Source organism: Hyperolius riggenbachi, chromosome 3 (assembly GCF_040937935.1).
Source record: "Hyperolius riggenbachi isolate aHypRig1 chromosome 3, aHypRig1.pri, whole genome shotgun sequence".
In the NCBI taxonomy this organism is placed as follows: domain Eukaryota; kingdom Metazoa; phylum Chordata; class Amphibia; order Anura; family Hyperoliidae; genus Hyperolius; species Hyperolius riggenbachi.
This window is the reverse complement of record NC_090648.1, coordinates 43,292,321-43,315,378: the sequence shown is the minus strand read 5'-3', so window position 1 is coordinate 43,315,378 and position 23,058 is coordinate 43,292,321. Positions and strand designations below refer to the sequence as shown.

At 48.2% G+C, this 23,058-nt stretch overlaps 1 protein-coding gene across 2 annotated transcripts; it reads right to left on the bottom strand.

Annotated features, from left to right (window-relative positions):
- Window positions 1-6: 6 nt before the first annotated feature.
- LOC137560935 (uncharacterized) lies at window positions 7-12,300 on the bottom strand. 2 transcript variants are annotated; one of them, XM_068272123.1, is made up of 7 exons: window positions 12,170-12,300; window positions 11,961-12,065; window positions 8,403-8,616; window positions 6,725-6,863; window positions 5,419-5,558; window positions 4,772-4,824; window positions 7-1,730 (listed from the first exon to the last, which is right to left on the bottom strand). In XM_068272123.1, the coding sequence occupies exons 3-7, from the start codon at window positions 8,603-8,605 to the stop codon at window positions 706-708; spliced, it is 1,560 nt and encodes a 519-aa protein (XP_068128224.1). In that variant the 5' UTR covers window positions 8,606-8,616; window positions 11,961-12,065; window positions 12,170-12,300; the 3' UTR covers window positions 7-705. The 2 variants fall into 2 exon arrangements, with proteins under 2 accessions (XP_068128224.1, XP_068128225.1); XM_068272124.1 differs by lacking the exons at window positions 11,961-12,065; window positions 12,170-12,300 and adding an exon at window positions 10,411-10,442.
- Between the last annotated feature and the right edge of the window lie 10,758 nt (window positions 12,301-23,058).

Sequence of the window (23,058 nt, the reverse complement as noted above, 5' to 3'; positions counted from 1 at the left end):
GTTATTTAGGTAGGTGCCTGCAATATAGGTAGCCAGTATAGTTGCCACCTGTATAGGCTAGCTAGGTAGGTGCCCCCAATACAGGTTAGATAAGTGCCCCCAGTATAGGATAGATAGATGACAATGTGACAAACAGAACATGGCTGCTGTCATTGTATCACAGGAATAAATAATAATAAACTGTTTAAGCTGTTTGCAGCTAGATTTGCTGTGTAAAATCTAAACTTTAGATAAGATATATAGACAAGTCACTTATTATAGTTAGTAAATAAAAATACGAGACTCTTTTCTTTGCAACTAACATTCTATTAATTATCTGTACTACACATTCAATTTATTATATCATTAGGTTTTTTGTATCGCTTCAGTGTCTCTTTAGGGCTCATTCACACTTGAGCGGGAATCGCGCGATTCCTGCTTAGTGCAAACCACTAGTGGTTTTTAAAACTGCTAGCCCATGTAACCCTATGGCAGTGCTCTCACTGCCGCGATCACTGCGTTTTGCGGTTAGCGTCAACCGCAAACGTGTTACATGCAGCGGTTTGCCAGCGATTCAGAAGCGATCGCGATTAGCATGTATAGAACCACTAATCGGAATCACTTCCAAAACGCTACTTCATTTTTGCGTTTAATGCAGAAAAATCACTCCCGCAAACCACTAGTGGTAATCGATAGCGTTTTGCGATTCTAGGTGTGAACGGGGCCTTAAGCTAAATGCATTTCTTGGTCATCTATATCGTACTCCTCTCTGTTTAGTATCCGGATATTTAGCTTTCGATACAGTATAGGGTTGGCGCTCCTGAACACCCGGATTCCTTCATACAGTTTGCCGAGCACGGGAGCCAGCGGTTCAAAACCAGCCGTGTCCGCCAGCCACTGGTTGTACTCCCACTGTTTTGGTCCAAGGCGATGAAGGTACTTCAAGGCTGTTCCAGAACTCTGGGTTGTTCTCACTTCTTCACGGGATTCGGAAAGCATTTGCTCTGGTGAGGGTAACTTGCACTTTCCCTCCAAAACCGACAGAAAGAATTGGACCTGGCAATGGAAGAGCGGGAAAGGCACCACAATTTTGACAGCTCCGATGAAGCACATGCTTGGGTAGCGAGCATGAATGAGGTGCTTATAGAGCGGAGGGAGGTGTCCTGGTTCCACGCCAGGGCCCACTGTGTCTTCCCCCTCTAATAAGTCTCTTTTAGAAAACCCTGATTTCACATTAAAAATGTCTTCTCGTTTTAGCGTTTCTTCATTTAGTTCAAGCCCTTTCTCAAATTCCAATTTCTCCTCCTGGAAGTCCGTGTTTTTTCTCAATAACTCTTCCCTCTGGTCTTCCTGCTGGCTAACCATGACTTCATCTCCAGGTAAAAGGAAGGGGTAGTAATATTTATACCCGGTGCAAAAGATAAAAGTATCTGCCGCAACTTCTGTGCCATCCTCACAAACTAAACTGGTAGGCGAAGCCCGAACCACTGGAGGCACCACTAAAACGTTCTCAGGTGGGGTCCACTGCAAAGGAGGACCTCGACAGGTCAGAGCAACATTTGACTCCAATGAGGCATTTTCTGGTGGGGCCTGCCGTAGGGTAGAACCTCGACAGCTCAGAGTAACATGTTTAGCATGTGAAGACAGCTCAATGGCAATGTCAATTCCAGATGGGCCTCCACCCAGTAGGACCACTGAACGGGAAGCGAAGACCTCTGGGAAGCGGTAATAATGACTGTGTACAACTTGACCTGGAAAATAATCAAAATAGCTATTAAGAGGAGATATCCTAGAGACTTCTACCTAATGTCACAAGAAGGGAAGCGGTGTATCCATCACTGGATGCTTAACCAATAGCCGCGTTTGCGGCAGTATATGTACGGCCCGCAGGAAGACTGTTCCCATTCCAGGGGCTTACATAGGGGCCTCCCGACGCTGCTTGCTCCCACGCTTGCAGCCGATCATTAGAGTGGAGATTAATGAATAGGAACACAGTTTCCATTCATTGATCTAAGTCCCCTGAATCAATGATCACTGGCATCAATGAGATGCCTGCAGTCATTGTAACAAACTTAAAAACATTTGCACACATTACTTCCTGTTTGCATACTATTAATACACGGCAGGAAGAAAATGTGAAGACATCTTGCGGCCAAATAGTAAAATTACACCTACATACATTTATTTCAATAAAAAAAAGACCTACGCATAACTTAAAATTAATTCCTCACCTCCCACACTCTCCCATAAATACACAAATAAAACTTTTGCTGTAAAAAAAAAAAAAAAAAATTACATAAATAGCTACCTTAGGGACTGAACTTTTTTAATGTGTGTGTCAAGCGGGTAGATTACTGTTATTTTTGAAAATATGGGCTTGTAAATAGTGATGGACACAAAACTGAATAAAAAATGCACCTTTATTTTCAAATAAAATATTGGCGCCATACATTGTTATAGGGACATAATTGAAATGCTGTAATAACCGGGACAAATAGGCAAATAAAATATGCAAGTTTTAATTATGGTGGCCTGTATTACTTTAAAACCATAATGGCCAAAATTGCAGATAAGCGGAGGAGTGGCCTGTATGGAATTCCTCGGGAGCGCATCACTGTTTTACCAGCCAATGACAGCTATTTGTTTTAGTCTCAGATCCGGGGGGGGGGGGGGGGGGGGGGAAATCTGCATATGGAATAGGGGAGGAGTATATGAGATAGGGGAGGCACAGGATGATTGGTTTATTAGAAATATATATATTTTTTTTGTTTTATTCACATTAAAATGCATTTAAAATAAAATAATCCATAGCAAAATGTACCACCAAAATAAAGCCTAATTGGTGGCGGAAAAAACAACATATAGATAATTGTGATAAGTAGTAACTAGGTTATTGGCAAATGAACTAGGTTATTGGCAAATGAAAGGGAGGAGCGCTGAAAGGTGAACATCGCTCTGGTCAACAAGGGGAAAAACCCCTCAGTGGTGAAGTGGTTAAAGTAGAACTCACTTTGCAACAATTTGCTGGTCACGTGATATTGCAGAACATGCCCCTGCTGCACCAGTATGTTGTGGGAGGAAAATTCTGCATAGCTAAACAGCCTAGACTGTGACATCACTGGAGGGTGGTGTTCTACACAGCAATGTAGAAATACAGGAAGTTTTTCTGATGCTCGAAACAGGAAAATTACTGTAAAAGTGGATAACCTGAACAATTTACTGCATTGTACTATACAGTATGTCACTACAGGGTCTCTTTAATAACATATTCGGTTTACTAAATCATCTCCAAGGATTTTCAAGTTGAGGTGGTAAATGAGATGTTAGCAATTCTGGCTTGCGTACAAATTCTATGCTATGCCCAAATTGAAGCAGTATACAATTAGCATTACATCTGCATGCAAACTGCTCTATTCCCAAGCCTCCCCAATGGGGATATTACAAGTGATGCAGCGATGCACCTTGCCAGGAGTAAAGATGCCGCCACCTGTGTTAAATTTTAGAATGTAAATCAGGGAGAAGAGAGATTTTGCAGCGTGCAAACACCGACTAAACATTTTGTAAAGTTCCTCTTTAACCTCCCTGGCGGTATGATTATTTCTGGATCTCAGGGTATTTTCTGAAAGTTTCAGACCCTAAAACCAGGAAAAAAATAATGCTGCCAGAAAGCCAGCAGCAGCCTCAGCACTCACTCACCTCCCTGGGCTCCCGTGCTGCAATTTTCCCTCCGTCCTCCAGGTGGCACAGTAACTCTGTAGTGAGATCATTGACAGTGATTTTACCAGAGTGATTCAGAGCCTCCGTGGAGAGGAAGTAGAATGGCTGCCTGCGACTGGATCCCCCGGGAGGTGAGTAAAAAAGCCCACTGCGCTCTATTGCTCTGCAGTGAGCTTCTGGTGGCTAGCCCGAGCATAGCTTGGGTTACCGCCAGGGAGGTTAAAGCAGACCTGAACTCTTGCACAGGAGGGAAGGAGAACAAAGAGAAAACCATGGTGTCCTCCCTGCATGTGTTTATAGAAAACTGCTGGTCTAATTCTACTTTCTCAACAAGTAATGAGCCAATGCAATTTGAGCTCCCAGCTGTCTGCCAAGTTGAGAGTTAACATGTAAACAAGGGAGTTTAACCCTTTCTGTGCTCCCAGCAAACCAGGAAGTAACCACACTGCAGCATCTCTGAAGGAGCTATTTAATCTACAGTATAACAAGGAAATACTTTTCTTTAAAGGGAAGGTCCAAGCAAAATTCAAAAAGGAGTTTCACTTACCTGGGGCTTCTACCAGCCCCATGCAGCCATCCTGTGCCCTCGTAGTCACTCACTGCTGCTCCAGTCCCCCGCTGGCAGCGGGCCGCATTGCATACATTTTTACGCATTCCCGCTAGTGCAGGAACAATAACACATTTTTACGTGTTACTGGTTCAATGCGTACATTTTTACGCATTGAACCAGTAATGTGTAAAAATGTATGTGTTAATGTTCCTGCACTAGCAGGAATGCATAAAAATGTATGCAATGCGGCCCGCTGCCAGCGGGGGACTGGAGCAGCAGTGAGTGACTACGAGGGCACAGGATGGCTGCATGGGGCTGGTAGAAGCCCCAGGTAAGTGAAACTCTTTTTTTTATTTTGCTTGGACCTTCCCTTTAAAGGTTGTTATGCTGTTGCTTATCTTTTGAAGCCAAGAGGAAGCACTGAGTTCAGGTCCGCTTTAAGGATTTATTTTTTTTCTGATGGTCATTCATTAATAGATCCTCACACGCTGGAATGGCCTGTGTCAGTTCACACGAACTCCTTACCTTGAAAACTCTGTAGCCCCTCAATCTCTGGCATGAGTGGTTGGGAGTAATGTCTAAGGAATGGAAACAAAAGATATATGAGGTACGTGAGAGAACAGGAATATAAGCCTGCAGCAGGATTCATTACTTGTGACCAAATAAGCATATCATCCTGTGCCTCCCCTATCCCATATACTCCTCCCCCATTCCATATGCAGATTTCCCCCCCCCCCCCCCCCCCTCACGGATCTGAGACTAAAACAAATAGCTGCCATTGGCTGGCAAAAGAGAGTTGCGCCCCCGAGGAATTCCATACAGGCCACTCCTCCGCTTATCTGCAATTTTGGTTTCTCCTTTGTGAAACCTCTTCTCCTAACATTGCACATTGCTAATGCCCTCCACAGCATACCTGATCAATCCTTTCAACTAATTTAATACCAAAATGAATCAAAACATCGATCAGGAAGACGTTGTGGCACCGATTTTTCTCCAATTCAGTGAAATGATTGTGCCAGATGGTCGATCAGCCCGCAAAATCAGCTGATTTCTGACCACCCTTACTCCACATTATAGTGTACTCACAGTACAGCTACTGTGTTGGACGGAAGCAAGGAGAGTCTTAATGACAAGACATCATCAGTCCATCACACACAGGCTTCAGCTCTTACCCCACACAGACCATAACCGCGTCAAACTCCTCCGTCACTGGGTCATCGTCACCCTGAGTGTCAGACGTCACACGCCAGGACACCGTCTCACCCTCCCCTTCCACCGCCACAGGAGAGACTGACACCACACGGGTATTAAACTGCAAAACACAAGAAGGAAGCTGTTAGATCTGATGGCTTTTCACGGTACGAAACCCAAATCAAATAAAAACAAATTCTAAAACATTTAACAGCAAAAAATAAATAGAAAACATAAAAATACTGGTCTAATGTCATTCCAACGCTTAAGACACATCAGATTTTTCCAAATGACCGGTCAATAACGCTGGTTTTGATGGATCCGCTTGGCGGATCGGTCAAATCCAGTCTTATCAGCTGAACGACCGTGTGTACACACGCCCGATTTGACGTCCTAACGACCGGACGTTTGGAAAAATCCAACGGGTGTATGTACCTATACAGACACTTCCCTCCCGCTAATAGAGAAGATTACCAGTTTGAAATTATCAGATTGTCTTGTAATTAAGTAATTACTGAGCTAAAGTTGCAAAGTCTACATCGTTTACAGAGTTTAGTACAAGTGAACACAATCTTTGGGAGCCGAGTGCTCCCAGAGACGGGCGGCTCCATACTGCACGAGCACGCTCTCTTGCGCGCTCCCGCAGGTGCAGTACACAGTCACCTGTCTTCAGGAGCACTTGGCTCCCAAAGACTTCAGAAGTTCCCCGCAGCGGGGGGATTCAAACGGTGAGCCGCCGCTTAAACGTGGGGACCGGGAGAGGAGAGGGAAGGTTCTACAGGACCCAGAGCCTTCCTTCTCCTTGCCTTCCTTCTCCTTAGGTAAGTATCTGACTCATGTTATTTATTTTTTGAAGTTCCCAGTGACTTTAAAGATAGGATATGAGCATTCAGCATTGTCTATACAATTTCTGTTTCCTCCACAAGGTGGCAGCAGTTGCTTGCTTTTCTTTTTTAAAGGGAACCTAAACTGAGAAGAACATGGATTTTTCCTTTTAAAATAATACCAGTTTCCTGACTCTCCTGCTGATCCTGTGTCTCTAATACTTTTAGCCACAGACCCTGAACAAACATGCAGATCAGGTGCTCTGACTGAAGGCAGACTGGATTAGCTGCATGCTTGTTTCAGGTGTGTGATTCAGCCACTACTGCAGCTAAAGAGATCAGCAGGACAGCCAGGCAACTGGTATTGTTTAAAAGGAAACATCCACATTCCTCTCAGTTTAGGTTCCCTTTATATTATAACTGTATATTTATTTATTTCACAATTCACAGCTGCCAGTCTCACCTTGATGTGGGGCCGGATGGAGAAGTGGTCAGCGTAATCCTCCAGGTATCTCAGGACTTCTGAGTGGTGGATGAAGGACGGTAAGGAGGGGTCAAAGGCAAAATCAGGGAATTCCATAATCTCTTTAGGGAGGTTGGTTCTGCAAGAGATAACAGGCACATCGTATAATCAGTTGTATTACACGGGACTCTTTATCATGGACGTTAAAGAGGACCTGTAGTGAAAATACCATAATAAATAAAATTGCTTATTTTTTGTATAAAATTAATTTATAAATGATTTAGCCGGTGTTTGCCTAACATCTTTCCTCACAATGATTTACATTCTGAATTTTATCATAAGTGGTGGCGTCTTTAGTCCTGTCAGGTGCAGCTCTGTGGAATGTTTGTTTTTGAGCACTCTAAAGCCAGTAGAAAATGTACCTCGTCTCCCATAATACTCTGGGGAGGGTCGGGGATTCCACCTAAGTAAACAGCCTAGGCTACAAGCATCACTGGGAGGGGGTACATACCAATATACAGCAAAACAGTATAATGATATAGGATGCGTTTCTGATACTGAAATCAGGAAAATGACCATAAAAGTGGTTATCTAAATAATTTACTGCTTTCCACTACAGTGCTCTTCTCAGCGGTGCATGTGTGGCCCTGGGCCCTGCGCCTTGAGATTACTACTGCACAAGCGCCGAACGCTCCCAATTACAGCTCTTGCAATTGGGGAGGCCGCACATGCGAAGTAACCTGCGACTGGCTCAGACAGACAGCTTTCGGAGAGGCATAGCGGCTGAAATAAACGTAACGGAACAGCGGTGAGGGACCAGAAGGACTACAGAGGGCCGGAAGAAGCCCCAGGTAAGTTAAACTGCCCGCATTTATTTCACTTTAGGTGGCCATACACAAAGCAACAAAAACAATAACTTTTTGGCAGATCCAATTACATGGATCATTACATGGATTATCATATCACATCTGCCTGAAATCTGCCAATGATAACTGACAGCAACTGATATATTTTAGTTCTGACACAATCTTGTCAGAACTGGAAGGGATTGTTAGAAGAAAATGGTGAGATTCTGAGATGAACGGACGGTGAGGTAAGTATGTAATATTCATTTGCAGCTACATCATGTGTTTGTTTTAAAGGGAATCTGAAGTGAAAATAAACTTATGATATAATGATATTTATGTGTAGTACAGCTAAGAAAAAAAATAGCAGCAGAGATATGAGTCTAATATTGTTTCCAGTGCTGGAAGAGTTAAGAAACTCCAGTTGTTATCTATGCAAAACAGCTTCACTGAGCTCTCTGACTTTCAAGTTGCAGAGAGCTCTGTCTTCTGAAGCTTATGATCTCAAGTGTCTGCCGCTGTATTTTTTTTTCTGCAGAGGAAAATTCAATAGGTCACTAGCCTGCTCTGTAAATTCACTTAGAATGCTGAGTAGTGTGTAAACTACACATATTAGAGAATGATGCAATGTTATAAAAAAGACACTATATAACTGAAAATAAAAATATGAGAGTATTTTCTTTCCTACTAATGTTCTATTAATGATCCGTACTATACAACCAATTCAGTATATCATAATTTTTTAGTGTCACTTTAAATGATTTTACTCGCTTCAGGTTCCCTTTAAAGGTCTACACATAACGGCCTCATGAGGTGACTCCCTGTGGCCTTACCTCAGGTCTCTGTACATGCTGGAGTGCACCCTACTATTGCCGCCCACCTCCTCTGTGTACACCCAGGTACCGCCCACTTCTCCCGACATCTCAAACACAACGGGAGGTTCAAAGGTCACAGGACGTGAGAGGATGTGACGGGCGCTGCAGAGTCCAGCCCCTCCCGCTCCGATCACCGCCACACGCAGCCTGCTGGCCGCCATCTTTGGAAGCTCTGCAGAGAGAAAGGAGGGGAGAAATAATTTATAAACATTTACATCAAATTTAGATTATAATGGAACGTCTAAAACAAAGTACAATATTGAGCAATGAATACAATACCCAGTGTGAGCGGCTTTTATCCCTGCCCACCATCAGGAGGGTACGGGTAGTGTGACAGAACCGGGTACAAAGCGGTCAGCCCAGGATTTTACCAAGGAAGAAGGGCCCAAGAAATCTAAAAATTGCATCATGCAATTTCCCGTCAGATAGACATGATGTAGTTACATAGTTATTTGGGTCGAATCGATTATTTACGACAGGTCTGATCTAATTTCCGATTGTTTTTCTTATCAATTTTGTCTAGAAGTGATGTGAAAATCAATCAGAAAAACGATTGGAAATCAGAAATTGCATGGTGTGTACCAGGCATTAAAGTAAACCAGTGACAATGATAGCAGAAGGATTTATACTTAGCTGGGGCTTCCTCCAGCCCCCCGGTAATCCGTTAGCTTCCTCCATTTCAGTCCAGTCCCCTCTGTTCTGCCGCTGTGGAGTCCGCATTCTAGCTGGATTGTGAGCCACTGCGCAAGCCTGGTCCCGGCTGTGCGCACCCACCGGTCCTGCTCCCGTTGCTGTGAGCATTCTGCGCATGCACAGTAAGTCTTAGCGAAGTGCACTTGCGCAGAACACTCCCAGACTCGGAATGCCTTGCCGAAATAGCAGCATAAAGGGCGCTATTGTGGCTGGGAACGCGAAGAATCACTCGCGTTCCCAGCCTGTCGGCGACTGACGGCGAGTCCAGGAGGATCGGAGCGACTCTACGTGCACACCGATCAGCTACAGGGGGCTGAGGGAAGCCCCAGGTGAGTAAAACTCATTTTTTATATTTGACTTAAGGTTCACTTTAAGTGGATTCGACCTGCAGTTGTGCGGTTGGGAACTTTTGTCATTAGTGGACTGTGTGGCAGCGCAAGGTTTTTGGGATGTATTGTAATTTGTGTTTGGTGTAACATTTGAGCTTTGCAGCATACCCACAGGGGGTTATAGGTTTAGTGGTAGACAGTGGAGCGCGCTGAGACCAAATTATCTGTAAGGTGCATTATTTAAAAGGAAATATACATGTCAGCCTCCATATCTCTCTTACCTCAGGTTCCCTTTAACCTCTCTGGCATTATGATTATTTCCAAATTTAGGGTCTAAAAGTCGTGCAATTTTTTTCACAAGCTTTTAGACCCTGAAAACAAGAAAAAAAAAAACATACCACAGAGAGAACAGCAGCAGCTCCTGCATATAACTCACTCAGGCTCGGGGTTACCGCTCTGAGCTGCGGATTGCAGTCCTGAGCCGGACTCGGGATTTTAACATGCCTCCGTTACATTGCACTGCAGCTCCCCACTGTGACCACAACCTTACTAATCCACTGAGCAGTAGAGATGTGGCGAACATCTCTGAATACATGGGGCTTTTACTACTTCCGGGTCGCTCTGACCCGGAGTAGTACGCCTGCGCTGCCCGGCGAAGCGCGTCCTAGATCGCGCTCCTGTTGCCGGGCACTCTCTGCGCATGTGTGTGACGTCGTTCATGACGTCACGCACATGCGCAGAGAGTGCCCGGCAATAGGAGCGCGATCTAGGACGCGCTTCGCCGGGCAGCGCAGGCGTACTACTCCGGGTCAGAGCGACCCGGAAGTAGTAAAAGCCCCAGAGATGTTCGCCGAGCGAACAGGTCGAAACATCTCTACTGAGCAGCTGTGCTTTATATGTCAATGCTTTTAAAATTAAATAGTAATAGGAAAAGTCCCACTCACAGCTGTCTTGTCCTTTTCAAGCCGCTCCTTCTTCTTGTGTCTGGACAACAATAACTAGTTTACTGCTAGACTACTTCCCAGGTAAATAACTGGCAAATAATTGGCAAATTAACTGTGAAATTTGGCAGCGAAAGAGCAGCAATAGCCAGGCACACGTGTCCCGCTTGTCCGAGGCTTCAAGGGAATCATTAATTTGTTAAAATGGCCGTAATCCTTAAAGGGACACTTAAGCCAGAAAAAAAAATGAGTTTTACTCACCTGGGGCTTCTACCAGCCCCCTGCAGCAGTCCTGTCCCCCGCAGCCACTCACTAATCCTCTGGTCCCCCGCTGCCAGCTAGTTTCGTTTTTGCCGACAGGCCCGTCAGGACTGGCCATGCGTAGCTTTCTCCGCATTCCCGACTGTAATTAGCGTTATTGCGGGCCGCAACAAAAATATGCGTTGCCGCATATCTATGCGTTCGTAATATGGCAACGCGTATTTTTGTACGTGTTGCGGCCCGCAGTAGCGCTAATTACAGTCGGGAATGCGGAAAAAGCTACGTGTGGCCAGTCCTGACAGGCCTGTCTGCAAAAACGAAACTAGCTGGCAGCGGGGGCCAGAGGATTAGTGAGTGGCTGTGAGGGCACAGGACTGCCGCAGGGGGCTGGTAAAAGCCCCAGGTGAGTAAAACTAATTTTTTTTTTCTGACTTAAGGTTCACTTTAAACAAGCACACAAACCTTTTGATAGCCTGAAGAAAGCCGGCTCACATTTGAGAATAATTCCATCGGTCTGTTAGATTTTAGCATCGCACACTGAGAGCATTGAAATTGGACTTTGCCTGTTCAGTGCAGCAATACAGTATGCCAAATTACCAACCTACTACCTAAAGCCTGGTATACACACACGTCATTTTGATTGGCCAACTTTACCACTTCAAGGTAGGAGAGTGCTTACCTACACAATCTGTGTAGTATTCAGGATCTGTCGTTGGTTGGGAGGTTTTTGTCCATTAGTGGTCCCAAACGATCATTTTTGATCGTTCATAAACAATCGTTCGGCAAATTGTATCGTTAGTTGCCAGTCTTGCCACCTTAAAAAACGGGATTGTCACCATACAAATCAAATTTCAACAGCAACTGGTCTGAGTGTATTAAGCGATAAATATGCTAATCCTGCATTCAAAACTGCTGTAATGGTTTGGAGTTATCACATACTTTAGGAGCACTGGCCCTTTAATAGCCATTGCCATTCTGTTGCATGCTGGGGGTTATTTTTATCTATAATATATTCCTCCTCTTCCCTTTATTTCCCTGTCTAGCTGCAACATGATCCTCTGCTCATTTGTGTTTACAAGCAAGGCTGAGGTGACTCAGCGATTGGAGGAGAAAAGAAAAAAAAAGTTAAGGAAAGAAATTACATCAGTATTTAGCCTCAAACTGTAGGCAAAAGACATGGTCCCCACCAGGAACAAAATTCTCTTCATTTACTATTTAACAATCACTGAAACCAACATTTAAACAGTACAATACATTGGTTATGTAAGTAGCTCAAGTATTTATCTACTTACGTATGTTTTTTCCCCTGGCATAGTATGGCTAATCCTCCTCCTGCTAAACTGGAGTTTGCCAATATTGCCACATACTGTATAGTGTCAAGCTACCTGCAAGAAGAACTATATAGAACACATGATGTTATTATCTGATGGCTAAGAAGTGGGAGGAGGAAAAAAGTGTGTTTACAAGTTTAGAAGAAAGTTTGCAGCAAGAAGTGACCCACCTGGGAGCAGCCAGAGCAGGAGAGGCTGCTGATCTCTGAGGGACTGCAGGGACCAGACTGTGACCTGCAATGTAATAATTACACCCAGCAGTACTGCTCAGAGAATGCATGTCTTGTGCTGCAGCCAGGAAGGTCACATGCTGCCCTCCTATTGGCTGCCAGCCTAGAAGGAAGTGAGACAGCTCTGTCTGTTGCAAGGCACCCTGGGAAGTGTAGTTCAGTCTGTTGTCTATGCATGTTTCAAGGGAAAATAGTGCAGGTAACAGAGCCATATATGAGGTAGTGGGGCTCATTCACTAGGCTGGTAGTCATTGAAGAGAAGTTATCTTGTACAAATGCCAAGAATCTATGTTTCTACAGGGCACACCGTGCATGAAACCGATATCACATCAATGCTAATAATAATAGTAGAATAAAGTGGTTATACTCCCAATTTCCCATTATCCCCAATGTATTTTCCAGTGCTTGCTCACAATATCTGTCCCAGCTTCCCATTGACCCCAATATCTGCCCCAGTGACGTGACCCCAATATCTGTCCCAGTGACGTGACCCCAATATCTGTCCCAGTGACGTGACCCCAATATCTGTCCCAGCTTACCCTAATATCTGTCCCAGCTTCCCAGTGACCCCTAATGTCTGTCCCAGCTTCCCAGTGACCCCTAATATCTGCCCCAGCTTTCCAGTGACCCTAATTTCTGTCCCAGTGACCCCCTATATCTGTCCCAGCTTCCCAGTGCCCCCTAATATCTGTCCCAGCTTCCCAGTGCCCCCTAATATCTGCCCCAGCTTTCCAGTGACCCCAATTTCTGTCCCAGTGACCCCTTATATCTGTCCCAGCTTCCCAGTGCCCCCCTAATATCTGTCGCAGTGACCCCTTATATCTGTCCCAGCTTCCCAGTGCCCCCTAATGTCTGTCCCAGCTTCCCAGTGCCCCCTAATGTCTGTCCCAGCTTCCCAGTGCCCCCTAATATCTGTCCCAGCTTCCCAGTGCCCCCTAATGTCTGTCCCAGCTTCCCAGTGCCCCCTAATGTCTGTCCCAGCTTCCCAGTGCCCCCTAATGTCTGTCCCAGCTTCCCAGTGCCCCCTAATATCTGTCCCAGCTTCCCAGTGACCCCAATTTCTGTCCCAGTGACCCCTTATATCTGTCCCAGCTTCCCAGTGCCCCCTAATGTCTGTCCCAGCTTCCCAGTGACCCCTAATATCTGTCGCAGTGACCCCTTATATCTGTCCCAGCTTCCCAGTGACCCCAATTTCTGTCCCAGTGACCCCTAATATCTGCCCCAGCTTCCCAGTGACCCCTAATATCTGTCCCAGCTTCCCAGTGCCCCCTTATATCTGTCCCAGCTTCCCAGTGCCCCCTAATGTCTGTCCCAGCTTCCCAGTGCCCCCTAATGTCTGTCTGTCCCAGCTTCCCAGTGCCCCCTAATATCTGTCCCAGCTTCCCAGTGTCCCCAATTTCTGTCCCAGTGACCCCTTATATCTGTCCCCTCATGTCTGTCCCAGCTTCCCAGTGCCCCCTCATGTCTATCGCAGCTTCCCAGTGCCCCCTTATATCTGTCCCAGCTTCCCAGTGACCCCTAATATCTGCCCCAGCTTCCCAGTGACCCCAATTTCTATCCCAGTGACCCCTTATATCTGTCCCCTCATGTCTATCCCAGCTTCCCAGTGCCCCCTCATGTCTATCCCAGCTTCCCAGTGCCCCCTAATATCTGTCCCAGCTTCCCAGTGACCCCTAATATATGTCCCGGCTTCCCAGTGACCCCTAATATCTGTACCAGCTTCCCAGTGACCCCTAATGTCTGCCCCAGCTTCCCCTAATATCTGTCCCAGCTTCCCAGTGACCCCTAATATCTGTCCCAGCTTCCCCTAATATCTGTCCCAGCTTTGCAGTGCCCCCTAAGATCTGTCCCAGTTCCCAGTGACCCCTAATATCTGTCCCAGCTTCCCCTAATATCTGTCCCAGCTTCCCCTAATATCTGCCCCAGCTTCGCAGTGTCCCCTAATGTCTGCCACAGCTTCACAGTGCCCCCTAATATCTGTCCCAGCTTCCCAGTGACTCCAATATCTGTCCCAGTGACCCCTTATATCTATCCCAGCTTTCCAGCGCCCCCTATCTGTTCCCAGTGCCCCCCAATATCTGTCCCAGCTTCCCATTGACCCCTTATATCTGTCCCAGTGCTCCCTAATGTCAGTCCCAGCTTCCCAGTGCCCCCTAATATCTGCCCCAGCTTCCCAGTGACCCCTTATATCTGTCCCAGTGACCCCTTATATCTGTCCCAGCTTCCCAGTGCCCCTTAATGTCTGTCCCAGCTTCCCAGTGCCCCCTCATGTCTGCCCCAGCTTCCCAGTGACCCCGATATCTGTCCCATTGACCCCTTATATCTGTCCCAGCTTCCCAGTGCCCCCTAATGTCTGTCCCAGCTTCCCAGTGCCCCCTAATGTCTGTCCCAGCTTCCCAGTGCCCCCTCATGTCTGTCCCAGCTTCCCAGTGACCCCAATTACTGCCCCAGTGCCCCCTAATGTCTGTCCCAGCTTCCCAGTGACCCCTAATATCTGCCCCAGCTTCCCAGTGACCCCAATTTCTGTCCCAGTGACCCCTAATATCTGCCCCAGTGCCCCCTAATGTCTGTCCCAGCTTCCCAGTGCCCCCTAATATCTGTCCCAGCTTCCCAGTGACCCCTAATATCTGTCGCAGTGACCCCTTATATCTGTCCCAGCTTCCCAGTGCCCCCTAATGTCTGCCCCAGCTTCCCAGTGACCCGATATCTGTCCCAGTGACCCCTTATATCTGTCCCAGCTTCCCAGTGCCCCCTAATGTCTGTTCCAGCTTCCCAGTGCCCCCTAATGTCTGTCCCAGCTTCCCAGTGCCCCCTAATGTCTGCCCCAGCTTCCCAGTGACCCCGATATCTGTCCCAGTGACCCCTTATATCTGTCCCAGCTTCCCAGTGCCCCCTAATGTTTGTCCCAGCTTCCCAGTGCCCCCTAATATCTGTCCCAGCTTCCCAGTGACCCCAATTTCTGTCCCAGTGACCCCTTATATCTGTCCCAGCTTCCCAGTGCCCCCTAATGTCTGTCCCAGCTTCCCAGTGACCCCTAATATCTGCCCCAGCTTCCCAGTGACCCCAATTTCTGTCCCAGTGACCCCTTATATCTGTCCCAGCTTCCCAGTGCCCCCTAATGTCTGTCCCAGCTTCCCAGTGACCCCTAATATCTGCCCCAGCTTCCCAGTGACCCCTAATATCTGTCCCAGCTTCCCAGTGACCCCAATTTCTGTCCCAGTGACCCCTTATATCTGTCCCAGTGACCCCCTCATGTCTGTCCCAGCTTCCCAGTGCCCCCTCATGTCTTCCCCAGCTTCACAGTGCCCCCTAATATCTGCCCCAGCTTTGCAGTACCCCCTAATATCTGCCCCAGCTTCACAGTGTCCCCTAATATCTGCCCCAGCTTCGCAGTGCCCCCTAATATCTGCCCCAGCTTCACAGTGTCCCCTAATATCTGCCCCAGCTTCGCAGTGCCCCCTAATATCTGTCCCAGCTTCCCAGTGACTCCAATATCTGTCCCAGTGACCCCTTATATCTATCCCAGCTTTCCAGCGCCCCCTATCTGTTCCCAGTGCCCCCCAATATCTGTCCCAGCTTCCTAGTGACCCCTTATATCTGTCCCAGCTTCCCAGTGCTCCCTAATGTCAGTTCCAGCTTCCCAATGCCCCCTAATATCTGCCCCAGCTTCGCAGTGCCCCCTGTCTGCCCCAGCTTCCCAGTGACCCCTTATATCTGTCCCAGTGACCCCTTATATCTGTCCCAGCTTCCCAGTGCCCCCTAATGTTTGTCCCAGCTTCCCAGTGTCCCCTCATGTCTATCCTAGCTTCCCAGTGCCCCTCATGTCTATCCCAGCTTCCCAGGGTCCCCTCATGTCTATCCCAGCTTCCCAGTGCCCCCTAATGTCTGTCCCAGATTCCCAGTGCCCCCTAATAACTGTCCCAGCTTCCCAGTGCCCCCTCATGTCTGCCCCAGCTTCCCAGTGACCCCTTATATCTGTCCCAGTGACCCCTTATATCTGTCCCAGCTTCCCAGTGCCCCCTAATGTCTGTCCCAGCTTCCCAGTGTCTCCTCATGTCTATCCTAGCTTCCCAGTGCCCCTCATGTTTGTCCAGGCTTCCCAGTGTCCCCTCATTTCTATCCCAGCTTCCCAGTGCCCCCTAATGTCTGTCCCAGCTTCCCAGTGCCCCCTTATATCTGTCCCGGCTTCCCAGTGTCCCCTAATATCTGTCCCAGCTTCCCAGTGACCCCTAATATCTGTCCCAGCTTCCCAGTGACCCCTAATATCTGTCCCAGCTTCCCAGTGACCCCTAATATCTGTCCCAGCTTCCCAGTGACCCCTAATGTCTGTCCCAGCTTCCCAGTGCCCCCTTATATCTGTCCCGGCTTCCCAGTGACCCCTAATATCTGTCCCAGCTTCCCAGTGACCCCTAATGTCTGTCCCAGCTTCCCAGTGCCCCCTTATATCTGTCCCGGCTTCCCAGTGCCCCCTTATATCTGTCCCGGCTTCCCAGTGTCCCCTAATATCTGTCCCAGCTTCCCAGTGACCCCTAATATCTGTCCCAGCTTCCCAGTGACCCCTAATATCTGTCCCAGCTTCCCAGTGACCCCTAATATCTGTCCCAGCTTCCCAGTGACCCCTAATATCTGTACCAGCTTCCCAGTGACCCCTGATATCTGTCCCAGATTCCCAGTGACCCCTAATATCTGTCCCAGCTTCCCAGTGACCCCTAATGTCTGTCCCAGCTTCCCAGTGCCCCCTTATATCTGTCCCGGCTTCCCAGTGTCCCCTAATATCTGTCCCAGCTTCCCAGTGACCCCTAATATCTGTCCCAGCTTCCCAGTGACCCCTAATAACTGTCCCAGCTTCCCAGTGACCCCTAATATCTGTCCCAGCTTCCCAGTGACCCCTAATATCTGTACCAGCTTCCCAGTGACCCCTGATATCTGTCCCAGATTCCCAGTGACCCCAATATCTGTCCCAGTGACCCCTTATATCTACCCCAGCTGCCCAGCACCCCATAATATCTGTCCCAGCTTCCCAGTGACCCCTAATATCTGTCCAAGCTGCCCAGCACCCCCTAATATCTGTCCCAGCGCCCCCTAATGCCTATCCCAGATTCCCCTAACATCTCTCCCAGCTTCCCAGTGCCCCCTAATCTTTGTACCAGCTTCCCAGCCAGGGCAGGGCTGAGGCAAGAGAGGCTCCAGCCTCAGGGCAAGCCAGATAACTAGAGCTTAAGGTGTTAGGGGGGTTGGGGGTCCTGGGGCGCTTCTTATTCTAAGCAATCAGTGTGTGACGGCTGGGGTGGGAGGGATGGGCGCACTTTGGTGTCTCAGCCTTGGGTGCCGGAGGACCCTGTCCCAGCTATGTTCCCCGAGCCCCCTAATATGTCTGTTTCCCAATGTCCCCTAATATCTGCTCCAGATACACAGATGTCCCCTAATATCTGTGCCAGTGCCCCCTAATGTCTGTCCCAGCTTCCCAATACCCCATAATATCTGCCCCAGCTTCCCAGTGCTTTTCCAAGCTTCTCAGCGCCTCCCAGTACCCCACAAATATCTGTCCCTGCCTCCTAGTACCACTCAATATCTGTCCCAACATACCAGTGTTTGACCAGAACCTTGTTCTAACTGCACACTCAGCTTCAATGCTTCCCCAATATGTTATGTGCCCCTGAATGCCAGTGCCCTGCAGACAGAGTATATGGCACCTCCTCAGTGCTCCCTCAGTATGGTGAATGCCAGTGCCCTGCAGACAGAGTATATGGCACCTCCTCAGTATGCTGAATGCCAGTGCCCCGCAGACAGAGTATATGGCACCTCCTCAGCGCTCCCTCAGTATGGTGAATGCCAGTGCCCTGCAGACAGAGTATATGGCACCTCCTCAGTGCTCCCTCAATATGCTGAATGCAAGTGCCCCGCAGACAGAGTATATGGCAACTCCTCAGTATGCTGAATGCCAGTGCCCTGCAGAGAGTATATGGCACCTCCTCAGCGCTCCCTCAGTATGGTGAATGCCAGTGCCCTGCAGACAGAGTATATGGCACCTCCTCAGTGCTCCCTCAGTATGCTGAATGCAAGTGCCCCGCAGACAGAGTATATGGCACCTCCTCAGTGCTCCCTCAGTATGCTGAATGCAAGTGCCCTGCAGACAGAGTATATGGCACCTTCTCAGTGCTCCCTCAGTATGCTGAATGCCAGTGCCCTGCAGACAGAGTATATGGCACCTCCTCAGTATGCTGAATGCCAGTGCCCCGCAGACAGAGTATATGGCACCTCCTCAGTGCTCCCTCAGTATGCTGAATGCAAGTGCCCTGCAGACAGAGTATATGGCACCTCCTCAGTGCTCCTTCAGTATGCTGAATGCCAGTGCCCTGCAGACAGAGTATATGGCACCTTCTCAGTGCTCCCTCAGTATGCTGAATGCCAGTGCCCTGCAGACAGAGTATATGGCACCTCCTCAGTATGCTGAATGCCAGTGCCCTGCAGACAGAGTATATGGCACCTCCTCAGTGCTCCCTCAGTATGCTGAATGCCAGTGCCCTGCAGACAGAGTATATGGCACCTCCTCAGTATGGTGAATGCCAGTGCCCTGCAGACAGACTATATGGCACCTCCTCAGTGCTCCCTCAGTATGCTGAATGCAAGTGCCCTGCAGACAGAGTATATGGCACCTCCTCAGCGCTCCCTCAGTATGGTGAATGCCAGTGCCCTGCAGACAGAGTATATGGCACCTCCTCAGTGCTCCCTCAGTATGCTGAATGCCAGTGCCCTGCAGAGTATATGGCACCTCCTCAGTGCTCCCTCAGTATGCTGAATGCCAGTGCCCTGCAGACAGAGTATATGGCACCTCCTCAGTGCTCCCTCAGTATGTTGAATGCCAGTGCCCTGCAGACAGAGTATATGGCACCTCCTCAGTGCTCCCTCAGTATGCTGAATGCCAGTGCCCTGCAGACAGAGTATATGGCACCTCCTCAGTATGCTGAATGCCAGTGCCCTGCAGACAGAGTATATGGCACCTCCTCAGTGCTCCCTCAGTATGCTGAATGCCAGTGCCCTGCAGACAGAGTATATGGCACCTCCTCAGTGCTCCCTCAGTATGTTGAATGCCAGTGCCCTGCAGACAGAGTATATGGCACCTCCTCAGTGCTCCCTCAGTATGCTGAATGCCAGTGCCCTGCAGACAGAGTATATGGCACCTCCTCAGTGCTCCCTCAGTATGCTGAATGCCAGTGCCCTGCAGACAGAGTATATGGCACCTCCTCAGTATGCTGAATGCCAGTGCCCTGCAGACAGAGTATATGGCACCTCCTCAGTGCTCCCTCAGTATGCTGAATGCCAGTGCCCTGCAGGCAGAGTATATGGCACCTCCTCAGTATGCTGAATGCCAGTGCCCTGCAGACAGAGTATATGGCACCTCCTCAGTGCTCCCTCAGTATGCTGAATGCCAGTGCCCTGCAGACAGAGTATATGGCACCTCCTCAGTATGCTGAATGCCAGTGCCCTGCAGACAGAGTATATGGCACCTCCTCAGTGCTCCCTCAGTATGCTGAATGCCAGTGCCCTGCAGACAGAGTATATGGCACCTCCTCAGTGCTCCCTCAGTATGCTGAATGCCAGTGCCCTGCAGACAGAGTATATGGCACCTCCTCAGTGCTCCCTCAGTATGCTGAATGCCAGTGCCCTGCAGACAGAGTATATGGCACCTCCTCAGTGCTCCCTCAGTATGCTGAATGCCAGTGCCCTGCAGACAGAGTATATGGCACCTCCTCAGTGCTCCCTCAGTATGCTGAATGCCAGTGCCCTGCAGACAGAGTATATGGCACCTCCTCAGTGCTCCCTCAGTATGCTGAATGCCAGTGCCCTGCAGGCAGAGTATATGGCACCTCCTCATGCTCCCTCAGTATGCTGAATGCCAGTGCCCTGCAGACAGAGTATATGGCACCTCCTCAGTGCTCCCTCAGTATGCTGAATGCCAGTGCCCTGCAGACAGAGTATATGGCACCTCCTCAGTGCTCCCTCAGTATGCTGAATGCCAGTGCCCTGCAGGCAGAGTATATGGCACCTCCTCAGTGCTCCCTCAGTATGCTGAATGCCAGTGCCCTGCAGAGTATATGGCACCTCCTCAGTGCTCCCTCAGTATGCTGAATGCCAGTGCCCTGCAGACAGAGTATATGGCACCTCCTCAGTGCTCCCTCAGTATGCTGAATGCCAGTGCCCTGCAGACAGAGTATATGGCACCTCCTCAGTGCTCCCTCAGTATGCTGAATGCCAGTGCCCTGCAGGCAGAGTATATGGCACCTCCTCAGTGCTCCCTCAGTATGCTGAATGCCAGTGCCCTGCAGACAGAGTATATGGCACCTCCTCAGTGCTCCCTCAGTATGCTGAATGCCAGTGCCCTGCAGACAGAGTATATGGCACCTCCTCAGTGCTCCCTCAGTATGCTGAATGCCAGTGCCCTGCAGAGTATATGGCACCTCCTCAGTGCTCCCTCAGTATGCTGAATGCCAGTGCCCTGCAGACAGAGTATATGGCACCTCCTCAGTGCTCCCTCAGTATGGTGAATGCCAGTGCCCCGCAGACAGAGTATATGGCACCTCCTCAGTGCTCCCTCAGTATGGTCCCAGATTCCTAGCCCTATCTGTATCCTCTCTCTCCTCTTCCCTGCCATATTCTGTGGGGGAAGGGGCCCATATATCGCAATAATGGATCCAGAGGGCTGAAATCCAGGTGGTTTACCTCTGGCACCAATTCACTACATTCTGAGCAATGCTCACCGATCAGCTGCTGCATCTGATTGGTCCATTTCCAAGCTGCATATATTTGCATAAAATGTGCATCTCACTGACTATCCCAGAGTTGTTGTGTTCAGTTTATAACCCAGAGTGAAAGGTGAGGTAATTTAGCGATGGTGTCATAAAACAGACGATATCATTACACATACATGATGCTTTTATCAGCCTCTGTCCCACCCTCTCACAAAGACACAACAAAAGCAATGATCCGAAATGAGCTCAATAATCCTCTGATATTGACGCTCTGCGCCATTGCCTGATTGCAGATTGTACAGAAATAATAACCGTATAACGCCCTATCATTCTTCTGTGACCGCAGGGCAGGTAAGCAACCACCTCACACCTGCAGTGCTTACATAGCAACCGTTGCCATGCAGGGATGTCACAGTGACGATCTGAATTGTATCCGTTCGCTCAAAGTGGCTGCCTGCTGTCACCTGACCTGCGGTTACGTAAGAATAATTGCAGGCCATTGTCCTTTTTATGTCTTTATGAGCCGCCACCGACGGAGGCTGCCAGGCTGATTCCAAGACCTATATATCATCTATGGTATTATCTGTATAATGACGCCAACACCCAATAAACCTGTACTTCATTCTGATATTTGTGAAAGAAACTCTATGATTAAAGGGGCACAATGGCGAAAAATTGTAAAATTTAAAATATGCGCAAACATAAACAAATAAGAAGTACGTTTTTTCCAGAATAAAATAAGCCATAAATAACTTTTCTCCTATGTTGCTGACACTTACAGTAGGTAGTAGAAATCTGACAGAAGCGACAGGTTTTGGACTAGTCCATCTCTTCATGGGGGGGATTTATTTATTTATTCTCAGGGATTTATTTATTTTCAAAAGCAGGCCCGGTTCACATTAGCGTATTTTTTGCGGATCGGAACCGGAATGTATACTGTACAAACAGAACAGATGTGAATGGATCCAATGTTAACCTATGGATCCATTCACATGTGTCCGTTGGTACGGATACGTTCCGGTCCCCGGATCTAAAAAATGCTCCAGGCCCTAATTTTCCGGACCATTCTGCCCAGCGGAACGGATCTGGACAAAAAAATGCTGCAGCATTTAGGGCAATGTAAAATGGAACGTTTCTTCACACTAGTGAAGAAACGGACCGTTCCATGGGGGATGAAGGCATGTGCCGATGCAAATCTGAGCGACGGGAGGGTGAGGGGAGGGTGCAGCAGCCGGGCGGGTGGGTGATGGAGGGTTTATACATACCTAATCTTCTGTAGCAGCCGGCGGCAGAGGCTTCCATCTTCATACGCGTCATGTGACTAGTCACATGACGCGCTGTGTAGTCACAGCGGAAGAGGAAGTCTCTACCTCCGGCTGCTACAGAAGATTAGGTATGTATTTGCCGGCGAAATTGAGTGAAAATGGATCCGAGAAATCATCGATCAGATCCGTTTTCACTTTCCATTTTCAGTGTGAACCAGGCCGTAGACATAGCCATCTGTATCCGGTGAAGCGGAGACTGGATCCGCTCACCGGATCCTTTTTGGCTGAAACACTAATGTGAACCGGGCCTTAGTGAATGGCAGTTGCTCTGTCCAACTGTCAATTAACTGTGTAGCGAGCAGGGAAGCTGGCCAGCATCATTGTTTAAATCCTTTTTAGGGAATATCCTTATAAAGAATAAAAGCCTTGCTGAGAATCCCCTATGAAGAGATGGACTAGTCCAAAACCTGTCAGTTCTGTCAGATTTCTACTACTTACTGTAAGTGACAGCAACATAGGAGAAAAGTAATTTGTGGCTCATTTTACTCTGGAAAAAAAGTACTTCTTATTTGTAGGTTTGCACATATTTAAAATGCTACAATTTTTTTTACCATAGTGCCCCTTTAAAGGGTACCTGACCTGAGGCAAAGGAGCCCAACATAAGCACAGATGTGTGTCCATGCTGGATCCACCTTCCTCTGTCCACCCCACCCCACATTGGCCCTGGTCCCAATAATCCCTTAATTTTGGCTAAAGTCAAATTTTCAAACAGGAAGAAGCAGGCTTGCTGCAATGTTCTCTCCTTTCACCCTCC